General features: G+C 39.7%; 2 protein-coding genes across 2 annotated transcripts; both read right to left on the bottom strand.

The window, feature by feature from the left end:
• Window positions 1-187: 187 nt before the first annotated feature.
• On the bottom strand, window positions 188-3,639 carry LOC135324866 (RNA exonuclease 1 homolog). Its single transcript, XM_064501873.1, has 6 exons — window positions 3,613-3,639; window positions 3,402-3,536; window positions 2,006-2,102; window positions 1,692-1,754; window positions 1,101-1,247; window positions 188-653 (listed from the first exon to the last, which is right to left on the bottom strand). The coding sequence occupies exons 1-6, from the start codon at window positions 3,637-3,639 to the stop codon at window positions 481-483; spliced, it is 642 nt and encodes a 213-aa protein (XP_064357943.1). The 3' UTR covers window positions 188-480.
• A 2,757-nt stretch (window positions 3,640-6,396) lies between these two features.
• LOC112992615 (uncharacterized) lies at window positions 6,397-8,816 on the bottom strand. Its single transcript, XM_026115800.2, has 3 exons — window positions 7,798-8,816; window positions 7,163-7,255; window positions 6,397-6,610 (listed from the first exon to the last, which is right to left on the bottom strand). Exons 1-3 carry the CDS (start codon window positions 8,776-8,778, stop codon window positions 6,401-6,403), a joined length of 1,284 nt encoding a protein of 427 aa, XP_025971585.2. The 5' UTR covers window positions 8,779-8,816; the 3' UTR covers window positions 6,397-6,400.
• Window positions 8,817-13,029: the final 4,213 nt, after the last annotated feature.

The following is a 13,029-nucleotide window of genomic DNA, read 5'->3' as shown; positions in this document are numbered from 1 at the left end:
AATATGGAAAGCAAGTAGCAGCCTTGCTCCTTCTCTCAAACTTTTTTCCACTTTCTCCTGAGAGTGCACCATGGAAGGAAGCAATTTCAAATACAGTTTGGTCCCAGCCATGACAAGACAAACTGTGTATTTCCTCCCCAGATCTCGTTTCTTATCAAAGAAAACACCAGTGAATAGGAGAGAGATCTGCAGTACACAGAACTAGGTTCTCCTTACGTATCTATTTAGCATAGCCTCCGAGTATTTAAGGGGTCTCTCAGAAAAGATGACAAAGCTCATTTAGAAGTCCACATTGCAAGGCCACACAGTGGATATTTTTCTACCTTCTTCCCACAGAGTTTCATTAATGACAAGTTCCTCAAAGGTAAAGCATACACAGAGAAAACAGGCTTCACAGATAGCAATGTTCCCAAGAGAACAGCAGGACTTATCTTAGTTGAGCCTTGTGCAAAAAGTTTCATACTCTCATCATGTTCACTTTTAACAGATGTTATAACTTATAATGGCTTCCACAAAGACTAAATACCAATGATACTTGCCTTTTTGTTCTAAGACTCTACCGGAATGGTAATTGCATTCTTCTTTCCGTGCATGTTTTCCTGAGGAAGTAACTATGTATACTTTGCCACACCTAGAGCACACCCTTCTGAAAGCTGAAAAAAAAGATAATGACTTGTATTTCCTAGTTAGCTGGTCAAAAAGTTCAAACATGCTGAATAGGTGAAACAGTATTATTTCACCTGTAAGGAATAAATACGAGTTACATGTATAGCAATTTGCTAGAGTGGAGCATCAGTATGTAAGTATAGTTTCCCAAGACTAGCCAGTATGGGAAAAAATCAAGTTCCATTCTAATATAGTAAGAAAATCAAGTTTATCTGCAGTTTCGTCCATCATTCTGTTATAATAAAAATTAGTGAATAAAATACTTGTGAAACTTCATGGTTTAGTAATGAAAGCTTGGGAATTCACTTGCAGTCCAACCACTAAATATGGAATACTACTGCAAGGTATATTTTAGTATCTGTGTATTTTACTGCCCTGTGTAACCACTGAGTCAAGTTCAAGTTCATTGTAATCTAGCAGACAGTTTCACTTACCATCACGTACAGCTTTTTTTATAATCCCATTAAATACAGCACTACCATTTTTTTCAGGATTTGGTTGAGGGAAGTTATTTTCATTCAGCTGTTCCTTAGTCAGAAGATAGTCTTTTAAAAGTTCATACAAAGCAGCACCTGTAAGATCTAAATAAATAAAAAGAAATTTCCATATTTAATATTAGAACAAATTTAAGCAACACTTAAATATCCTAGTACTTCCAAAATAAAATGAAACTGAAATCTTGATGTACACCATGGTTTACAAGCAGAATTTTACATTCCTCTCTCAGCACAATTAGAAGCTATCAGAAGTGAAGCACTGCTGATAAGAAACTGCATAATGTTGAATTCTTAGTCATTTCACAAAGGCTTCACATGTAATACTAAAAACTTGCACTTTTCAAATGGAAGTTCAACATTTTTCCCCTAAGTCAGAAGAATGAATCTTCAGATATAAGCAGCAGATTGGCTAATTACCTATGGCTAATACATAAAACTTTACCAAAAACAGGGTAACCTTTTCATGGCAAAATAAACCCAGTTATATACTGAAGTGGAGAACTGACATCTTCCTTCTCCCTTCTTTACCATTCTTCTCTTCTGACTTCATGGATCCAGTTCCACTCGCAGACTTGCCATCACTAAGCTGCCCTGAATGGAAGAAAACATGTTATGTTTACTGTATCTTCTCAAGTTCTGATTTCCTGTTGAAGTTCTAAGCAGATATATAGAATTAAAACATCAATATTTCTTTCAAGTGATACATTTCTACAGAAGCATTTAAATATATAGAAATATCTTTAGTGAAGTAAAACTAAGTAATTCTTATCAGACCATTCCTCCTTCATTCTGATTTCTGCACATACAAACCATTTAAAAAAATTTATTGAAAGAAAGACTACCATGATCCCTGAGCTTTCTGAGGGTCTTCACAGCAATATTCAGGTACATGTTTTTACTGCCACAACGATCATAAATGGATTTTTCTTCTATCAGGGCCTATATCAAAAAAAAACTGTTAGTGTAGTACTGTATGTTTTTATCAACCCCGCCATTTAGAATCTGATATTTTGAACCTAGAGGTGGAGACATGTTTAAGTAGTATCCTAAATCCAAAGTGCAACAAGAAACAAAGAAAGCTGAATGAGTCACCTAAGATGACAATTTCAGCACCTAGGAAGGAAAGTCAGACTTTCAGGGAAGATAAATGCTCCAATCAGAATTTAAATCCCACCCAGCATTATTACATTTCCAGGTCAAGAAATACTGTAACTTTCCTTTTGCAAAGTTGTAAGAGAGATGAAATGAAGTTCCATCAGCTGTGCAACTATGAAGAAAAGCACTACATTTGAACTAAGGAGTATAGTTCATTAATCTTCTGGGGGAAGAAAAACAGTTCTTTCCTGGTTTTATTTCAGTGTCTTTACCATCTACATAGTTAACAGAAGACAAGCCCATTTCAGCTATAAACAGTGCCTTCTAGCAGAACCATTGCAGCAGCTACAATATGCAAGTCCAAAGAACAGAGGAAAAGAAGATGGAAAGCTGAGGAAGCTGAGAGATAACACTGGGATGTTACAGGGAAGATAAAGGAAACATTTTATGGGAATGAAAAGGCAACCATACCAACATATGCTGCAGAATATAGAGAATGCAGAATAAATGGTAGAGCAGTAACATCTAATGTTTTACAAACTTTTTATTCAAGGTGTAATTACACCTATATACAGTCTTATTAGGGCAGCTTCATAAAATCTCTCAATTTCCGGCATTCAAGAAATTCAGATCATCTGAAGGTTATGTGCCTATCAGCCTGTATCTGTTGGTTATAACTTCGAGTACTGCTTAATGTTGTGTAAACAGTTGATACAAGATCAAAATGATTGAGTTTTATGGCTTTTCAACAACATGTTTTCTTCCTGCCCTGAACAGGTGATTACAGACCTCAAAGTCATTACTTACATTCCAGGAAACCTTCCATAGTCACAGGAAGATTTTTATTTTGTATTTAGTATTTTAAAAGAAAGATTTTCTGTTTTCCTACTTACTGTTCATGTCATTTTAAAAGATAATCATTAGTGCTAAAGACAAAAGTTTTTATTTTGGGAAAACTGATACTCATTGATGAGAATGGAAAAAGCATAAGACCCAGCATATTTTAATTTCTGCTTGCTGAAAAGGCTGAAATTTTTGCCTTTTTTAAAAAAAATACCACCATACTGTGCAAGATAAGACCTACTGACAATCCATTAAGAGGAGGAACTGTAAAGACCTATAACACTTCCAAACATTGCAAACCTTGTCAATAGCTTCATTCGCTGTGCTACAAATTTTGAAGTATTCTTCAAGAAAGAAACTGAAATATCGCTGTCTTATGTCATGTGGTACTTTGGATCCTGATTCTGGAATGGAAGGCCTTTTTCTAGTAGAAACCTAAAAAAAAAGGTATCTAATCAACATGCAGCAAACCACCCTAGGAACTGAACAGTCCATACATGTCCTTGTGTACACAGGGAAAGAGGGTGATGCTTATCATTGTCACAACCTAGTTTCAGCTTTAATGGGGCACATAGTAACCCATGCAGGAAACAAGTTTCACACTTGAAATATAAAGCACGCAGTAATCCAGACTTCCTATTCTAGAACAATGTTCAACATTTATAACCAGAGCTAAGCCATAACATTTCAGTTTTAATTAGAAAGCAAATCTTGTAGTTTATTCTAGCCCAGAAATTTTCAGTACCTCTGCTTTATAAAAAAAGCTTCTAGAGTCATTTTTATGAGTAGAACGTGCATGATACTGTGCCACTCAAAAAAACAATGCAAAGTTTGTGTTAACAAACCAAAGCATACTGCACTAACTTTTTGAAAAAATTTCCCTGGAAACGCTTTAATTTATAAGGATATTTCTCAAAGCCAAACAAAACCTTTTATCCAAACATTATCTGCTGCTATTTAAGCATCAAGTTGCTTGAAAAAAAGGGGTACTTATTTCTCCCATCACAACCACCTGGATTAATAATTTATCTACAGAGTTGCTTATATCTGTAGCTACTAGAGGCTGGAAAACAAAAATAAAATTAGAACAGCAACTTGATTTAGTCAGAGAAAAGCAATACCATTATTAGTTGCCATTAGAATCTCCTAATATAGTAATTAAAAATTACAGAATTAATGGGATTTTTCTTTTCTTCCCCTTCCAAATGCAAGGGAAAGATACACAGTGCACTGTCTCACTGCCACAAGTTATGCAGTCAAGCTTCCCTGCATTTGGCAAAACCGCAGGAGTCAGTATAGCCTGAATGCAAGGAATCCACCTTCCCAGTTATGTTACCTCTCCTTTTTCTTTCTGATATGTAAGTGTTGATTGGCCCGAGCCAGTTTGAATCCGGGTGTAAGTTCTTCTGGAGAAACTGCTGCAAACAAAACCACTTACTTTTTGCTGAGACGCCTGGTAGTACGAGTCCTGACAATGCGTGACAGCACAATGTTCAGTTACTGAGAAACACTGCATAAAACAAAGTTAGAAGAGTTTAAGTGACTTCTCATTAATTACAAAACTGAAAAATCATTTCTGTCATTAAAAAGATGCATCAGCTGTTAGTGAATGGGCAACAATTATGAACAGGCAGAACCCCCTAGCTGAAGCTCTACCAATAGATCGATAAAGCTTTTAATATTACTGCTACACTTGCTACAAAAGCATACAAGTAGCTTTGACTCAAAAGTAACATTAAATGCATGGGTTAAATAAGTATTTTAAAGAAAAGCTATACCAGTATATCACACTATTAAAGCCCATATTATCTAATGCTGTCTTAAATTAATAGTAGTTTCTCACTTCTGCTCCCATCTACATGCCATCCACACCTACAAGTTCTGCAGCAGTAACTCTACAGTACCTTACATGGTACAGGAACAATCCTTTTAAATGAATTATTAGAAAGTCTACAGGGCACTGCTGTTGTAACATTTCCTTCAAGTAGTACACACAGTTGACCACTGCTGGTTTCAGCAGGCTGAACTTCAAGCAAATTTAAAAATGCTGAAACAAACAAGAGAGATAGATTAAACCTAATCCCTAGCAGCAAACTTTACTATTCAAACTCCATTAATCTGGAACTTGGGTACTTCACAGCTGCTTTGGTAAAGCAGGGAAAAGTAAACTAAACTGTGGAAGCAAACCTTGAACTTAGGAAACACTTTAAGATTTCACTTCTGCCAAATGATTTTCTGCAAAGTGTCCTCCAATGTTTTGGATATTATATGACAGCTCAAAGATATGAGAATAAAGCAGTTGTGCAAGTCAAGTTAAAGACCATCTTTAAGCTGTAATGGCTATGATTTTTAAGCAATTATTTCTCCATTCTTCCTGTACCCTCCCCCTCTGCTAAAAGCATGATAGCAAAGGGAAAAAAAAGTCATGAAAAAACACTTTTTTAATTTCACCTTCCAATTCAAACAGTAAGTGCTTTAAAGCATTGTTTAGACTTTCGCAAGTCAGGAAAACTATAGACCTCAGAAATAAACTGTCATAAGATTCTAGAGCCAGGGTATCAGCACTTGACTTGCATCCATCGCACTTAACTGTATTTGCACCAGCATCTATCATACAGCAAGACAGCTAAACAGCATGAGATATATTAGTCCATTTTAATTTTTATTTATAAAAAATGTATAGAGAGGCAGAATGACTCAAATTAACGTGAAGACTGTTTTATAGCATCTGTATAAAAACACATAAATAAAACTACACAGTAGTATTTACAGGAGTTTAGTTACTAGATACATTACTGCCATTATAAAGGCAAGCTAAAAAGTAGAACAGTTAGAGGGGAATGACTGTTTAACTAATGTCAGATATACAAAATAACTTACGCTGCAGGATTTTTCACATAGGAAAGAGAATTTAAAGAGAAAAGAACACAGCTTTCAGGACACAATGGACATGTTTCAGGCAGCCTGAACACCTGAGACTAAAAACCTAACAGTTGATACCCATGCTAAAAGCAAAGTCTCATTAGTTTTGGTTTTTTTCATTTTATTCAATTCACATATCAAAGACTTTCAAGATAACAAGTATTTTTCAGGATTTTGGCCTAAACTGTACACGTTCAAAGATTTTAACACAAAGTACCTGTCCCCAATCCACTAAGGCTTCCAAATACTTCAGAGATAACCTTGTATTTGGATATGACAACCATCTGCACAAGCCGACTGCCTACATTCACCATAAAAAAGTGAAGGAAACACATTCCTATCTGACATAAAACAAACTAGACTGTCAGACCTATGGATCATGTTGCCATACCCATTGGTCCTATGCTTTGAACTTCAGTAGTCGACAACTCAGACGTAGTTTTCTTCTGTCTAGAAGTTGTAGCAACAAAAGCTTGTTCATTTTTACCAGCAGCTGTGAACAACATTGCTTCCTGCTGGATTCTCATGTTATCACCCTGTTGTGGAGAAGATGCTCTGAAAGGCACAATTTCTTTTTTGGTATGTACCTGATATGCATACACACAGAAATAGATTAACAGTAGTTAACATTCAAGCAGTTCTATCTCACAGCAAGATGGTGTTAAAGTTAACATTACATCTTAAAACTGAATCTGCTATCAGCTCAGCATGCCACCTTGAGAAGGAAAGGACAAAGCTCCAAGAGCACTGGGAAGGGTAAGAGGCTTCAAGAAATATGCCTGCTATTAATATGGCCACCTAAAGTATTATAAGAGCAGAGTAAGAAACATTTTTGGCTCAGCTCATACTATCAGTCTGCACTCCAAACTGACTTTTCAAGGCTCTCTTCATCAGTCTCAGCTGCTTGAGGCAGCCGCTAACTTCACCTATGCCAGGAGCCAACTCTAGGTACTGCAGGATTACGTATTTGCAACAACTTTTAGCAGAAGCAATTATGAGGAATTTGTTTTGAGTCATTTCAAAACATTTTTACAATTAGATTACAAGACAGAACCTCAGCCAACCTGAAGTCAACATGAGTCTACTGATATTAAACAAAGCTATGTCAAACCTTAGCCTATTAGAAGGTTATAACTCACCTCAAATTTTGCAGTGTGTGCAATTCTTTTCTTTTGTCCAGGAACATTCACTTTTGTTTCTAATAAATCTAGATCCATGTTTCCTCCAAGGACCTGTTAAAAATAAGAATAGGCTATTTAGACCAACCATTATTAAGTTCTAGATTTTAGTAATATCTTCATGACCCAGTCACTCCAGCGTGTCCAGATATTCACAGTCAAAAAACTGGCCAAGAAAATTACAGTTCTGTTGGCATTTGACAGTTATTTTACACTCAGAACAGTTCAACCATAGAGCTTTGAAGCTTAGGCAGTGATATTCAAAGTCCATAAATTTATTTGAGAAGAATAGGGAACTACTAAATATGCAACCACCTCTAAGGCTTTGTTTATTATAGTAAGACTAAGAATGCTCACCCCAAAGCAGTGAGCAGTTCAGGGCAGTTCTCTACTTTAGTAAGCATGTAGATCTCCTGTTATCAAGCTAGTCTAAAAAGATAAACAGTTCCTTTTAACTTTCTCTACTAGTTCTCTAGGCTCAAATTTTTAACACTTACTAACACATACTTTGGAAAGAGTACGTGAACTTGACCATACATTGCTTTCTTTCCTGATATGTTTACAAAAAAGCAAGCAAAGAAAGGGAAACAAAATACCTGCTTATCACCTTTATTTTGTGCTTCTCTTTCAAATTCATAGAAAATTCTCCGACACTCTTCTATAGGATCATCTGATTCTGAGAGCTCCGTATCCCCTTCACTAGATTCCATTTCCTCAGAAGATGAACTAAATACAGTCATTTCACTTTCTTTGTTTGCACATGCAGTTTCAACGAAATTTTTTTTATTACTCCTTTTGGTCAGACCTGTATTATGGCAAGCCTCCTTGCCTACATTTAAGTAATCAGTCAGATGAGGGTATGTATCTTCTACAATATCATTACCTTTATTTTCTTCTATGCTCTGAATTTTTCCTGTATTTACTGTTGTTTCTTTACAATCTCCTAATACAGTTTCATCTTTTGATGAGTAGTCAGTGTTCAAGACAGATTGTGCTGCTCTTTTGCTAGTCAGACAGTTTTCATTGGTGCTATGTCCCTGAACAGATGCTTCAACCAGCATATTAGTTTCTGCATTCTTTTGTTTCAGAATTTCCTTCTGCATATCTGCTTCAATACAAATAGCTGAAGACATACATTTTTCCTTGGAATAAGCAAGGGCATTTCTTTTCTCCTTAAGATTATCTGAAACCTTTGGTATTTTGATGTTTACATCAGGCAAATATATCTTACTAATTTCTGGAGAAACATCATCTAGTTTTTTAGACTTATTTAAATCTCTGCCATTCTTTTGTAAAGTGACCATTTCCTCTGATTTTTCTACCGTACACTTGGAAGGACTGTTTGCTATGTCACTAGCATGCAGTTTTTCTGCACATATTATAGCAGCCAGCTTTTCTTCCTTATTACAGTTTTCACAGTTCCTAGTTATTCTTGGCTTTTTATTAACAGTGAGTGGTGGCACATCAATGACAAGATCATATTCATCATCAGATTCTTGAAGTTTTATTTCAAGTTTCACAGTGGAAGAGTTTCTTGACCTCTTTGTGGATCCACATCTACTCCTAAATGGTGACATCTTTGAACTCCCCTCCTGATGTTCACACAGGTACACCTCCTCTGCCTTAGACCTCTGGTTAGCATTTTCATCCTCTTTCATTACTGAAGATACTAGGAGATCTGCAAAATAATTCACTAGAAAGTTATAGGACGTCTATGATCAACAATGTATTTTTCAGGTTAAAATAAGTCATTATTTCAGTACTTGGAAAGTGAATCTGCATGACATTTGTGTGCTAAAAAACCCTACAATGACTGCATAAGGAGAAAGTGTCTTACTTTCCTTAAGACCATTTTTACAGGTCAAAGTGGTTTTAATCATTTTATCTCAAAGACTGTACTGTGAGAGTTCCTTGTGTTCTTCAACTTTGATCTTAACCAAATCTAATGCTATTTTACTACTAGTTTTGCAAATCATATGACTCTGTAAATGAAAGACCACCTTAAAAAGCTCAGTAAAGTGCAATTGTCCACAGAATTCAGCTGAGGAAAAAAAATTATGAATTATATTAACGGCTATCAATCTCATTGCCACAAATACCCAATAACATTTCAAACCTGCTGTATTTACATGTTCTTCAAATCCAGTTCAGATGCTGTATTTTTTTTGGGGGGGGGGGGAATTATCTTAGGCTGTTAGTCTTAAGAAGTTTTATGGTTCTCATTTTAAAGTCATTTTAGTACTCTGCCCCCTCATCAAGCTGTTTCTTCCTCAATATTTAGGCCTAGCTTACAGTTGTCTAAAACCGTAAGTCATACAAAAACTAACCAAACACCAGAAAAGGCAGTTACGAATCTTATACTCCTAAGAAGGAAGTCAGAGTACTACCACAGAGGCATACTAAATAAAATTTCCGTAGAAAATATCAGTTATTCAGTGACATGTAAGCAGGCTCTTTGCAGATAGCTATTCCTGGAAGGAAAGTAATGGTGTCTTACAAAGATAAAGAGCAACTTGTAATACACATTACAACTTTTGTTCTTCAATACGTGGGCTAGAGGTCACAGATCAGGATGGTAAAAGCAATGTACTCGTACCAAAAAAAGTAAAAAGTCAGCAGCTTATATTGTTCTATCGCTAAAGGGCTTAACTAAGCCTCTGGAGTCCAGCTTCCTGCAGCCCTACCCTAGCCGCAAACTCGAGCTTACAATTCAAGCACTTTCGCTATGCTGCTTGTCGAGGTACGGTGCTTTTTTTAAGAGCAAAGAGGAATGCTGTAGAGACTTCATTTCTCGTCGCTTCACGCTTTCGTGCGCAACCCTACAGCTTTTTATTTTAACTACGACAAATCTGATCTTAAAGGGCCGGAAGCACGCCGCCCGCACGCAGAGCCCGCCCCACGCGGCGGCCCCGCCGCGAGGCGCCCCTGCCAGCCGCCTCCCCTCACAGCGGCTTCGCCCGGGCACAGCCCCCCATCGCCACCTGCGGGGCCCAGTCCCCTCGGCACGGCAGTTCCCGCCCGCCGCCACGGAGAAGCCGGTGGTGCCCGGGAGAGGACGGGCCGGCCTCCCCACCGTCCTCACCCAGGGCAGGTGCCGCAGCGAGCGGCGGCGGGGCAGCTGGCGGCTCCAGCCTGCGCGTCTCCCTGTGCCGGTACTGGCAGTGCGGCCGCCAGCAGCCGCCGCTCGGGGCACTGTCGAAAGGGCAGAGGAAGGTCCGGAAATAGCCGGCGGGGCGGAGCATCCCCTCTCCCGCCCCTGGCGCGGGCCGTCGGGCGCGCGAGGGAAGTGAGACCCAACCGCACCGCCGTACCCCTCCTCCCACGCGGGCCAGCCATCCCCGGCGCCAGCGCTATGTAGGCCGTGAGCGGCCCCGCCCCCCGGCCGGCCAATGGGAGAGCAGGGGGCGGGGCCTCGCGCCGCACCTACTCCGGAGCGGGGCGGCGGTTGGCAGGGGGCGGTTGGCGTGGCGTGGTGTGCGGCGCTGAGGAGGGAAAGCGGGGGGTATCCTGCCACGACTTTATTCGTACCTGTCTCATGGTGATGGTGGCGCTAGGCATTTGTGCTATGAGCAAGGGAGTGCGGAGGGGCACACAGCCCCTCCCTCAGCCATTACAGGGGAGACCCAACCCATCAGCTTAGAGAAGGGGATGAAGCCTTTCAGTCACTTCACTATAACGCAGGGAGATGTGGGGTTTGAGTGTTTCGCATCTGCACAGCACTCACTAAGGGAAAAAGAGGAAGCATTTAAGAGAATCATGCAGATCTGGGGCTTAACATTTACCTGAGACCCACTGGGAAAGTAACAATCCTGCCTTTAGCACCGTTTGCAAAACTACTTTTAAGGTCCAGTCCTAACTGGTGAGAAGAGATGGTAGAGTTTGGCATTGAAGGCAATAAACATTACTTTTTGGGGAGTATTTTTTTCTCCTCAGGGTGGTATGTAGTTCCCCCAGCTTTAGATGTTTATTTGTGAGCTATGTGTATAGGCCATCAATACAGTCACTGGAGCCTCAACAGCGGTTCTGCTCATGCTAAACCAGAACAACTCCTGGCTTACTAAAAAGCTTCCAGCTCTGTTGACTGTAATAACTGCATCTGCATCAGCTGGAATGAGAAATGACATACAACTCACATGTAAGAACAAATATGTCAGCAGACTACAGACCAAGGGTCCACCTGGCTCAGTAGTCTGTCTCCAGCAGGGGCCACATGCCAGATGGCTAGGGAGGAGTGAACACAGACTGAGTACTTCCCAAGAATACTCTCCAGTGCTCTGAGTGCTTTCTGCTTAGGACGTTTACTGAGCCTGTTGTGGCTTGTCTGATCAATAACCTGCAATGGCTTGTCCTTACATGTGCTTGCCTGTTCTTCCCTTGCACCTATATAACCTTCTGCCATTTGCAGCATCCTCTGATAAGCAGATCTACTGCCCACTGCAAGAACCAGTCTTTGTCACATATTTTGAACTGGCTCTTACTAGTTTCATCTGATAGTCCTTGCTTTTCTTATTGGAAGAGGTAGTCAACTGCTGTCCACTTTCTTCTTTCATGGTTTTTAACAGACTCTCCCCTCCCTCCAACACATACTATTTTCCAACCCACTTTGTTCCTGATGTGGAAGCAATTACTTAGCTTTGGAGATCCTTGTTGCCCTATCTTGAACCTTTTCTGGTGCTTATCATGTTTTTAAGAGTAAGGGACCAGAACTGCAACCAGTGTTTATAGTGCAAATTAACTGGTAATTTGTAGAACACAATCATGTTTTATATACTGTTCTTTTCTGGATAATTCTTGCAGGTTATCATTGACACTATTAACACAAACAGGTTGGGTCAGCTGCGTATCACGTCTAAGGCCAAATGTTGATCTGGAATAGTCAAGGACAATTTCAAAATATTGAAAACATGCAAGGAATAACAATAAAAAGAATGAACAAACTAACTGGAAATGTAACACTGATGTAACTGTTACCTGCTGGCAAGTAGATTGGCTGGAAATAGTAAACCTGCTCTGTCAGGTCCCCAAAAAGGTAATAACTAGATAGCCGTATATGAGACAGAATGACAAAAAAGAAAACTGTTAGTGTTTTCTTTTATTTCTGCATTGTGGGACAAAATAATTTTCAAAGCTTAAGTCATTATAGCAACTTCTGTGCTTGAGATCCTGAAAATTAATGAAGGTGTCACGGGACGACCGACTGTCTTTACGGTCCCAGACCGTGAGGGTTTCGTGTGACGTGAGGGAGGGGGAGGAGGGGAAAAGGAGATTTACTGCATGACTCCACAACTTATTTTAAAGATCTAAACTTACTACACAAGTTACAACAGTACAAAGCAACAATTCGTATCAACAGAAACTTAGTTCAACTAGAATACTTATTTTCCAATTCTAATTGATCTTACCCACACGTTGCCTGAGCGGCCAATGTGCACTCTTACCCATGCGTTGCCTGAGCAGCCAACATACACTCAGTCTCAGGGAAGTAACTGCGGGAGGGCGTCCCCGTCCCGAGGGGATCCGCAAGTTGGCATACTCGCTATCACACACAAAGAGCCAAAGACAGCCTCTGGGGCCAACCTATTTATACCCTTTAGGGGAAGGTGGAGGTGGAATCGCGAGGCCAGCTGCAGTTCTCTTTGCACAGTCCCCGGCTCTTGGCTGCTGCAGGGTTCATCTCTCCTCTGTTATTGTTATGACGATCGCACCCACAGTCATGGGCTGGGGGGGGGGGGGGGGGTGGCCGAACACCCCCAAGGGCAGGCTAGCTGCCTTGAGCACTCTTCAGCACTGAAGAAAGGAGTTTGAGTGACTGCGAATGACTGCTTTAC

Source organism: Dromaius novaehollandiae, chromosome Z (genome assembly GCF_036370855.1).
Source record: "Dromaius novaehollandiae isolate bDroNov1 chromosome Z, bDroNov1.hap1, whole genome shotgun sequence".
Classification (NCBI taxonomy): Eukaryota; Metazoa; Chordata; class Aves; order Casuariiformes; family Dromaiidae; genus Dromaius; species Dromaius novaehollandiae.
This window is presented reverse-complemented; position numbering and strand designations above follow the sequence as displayed.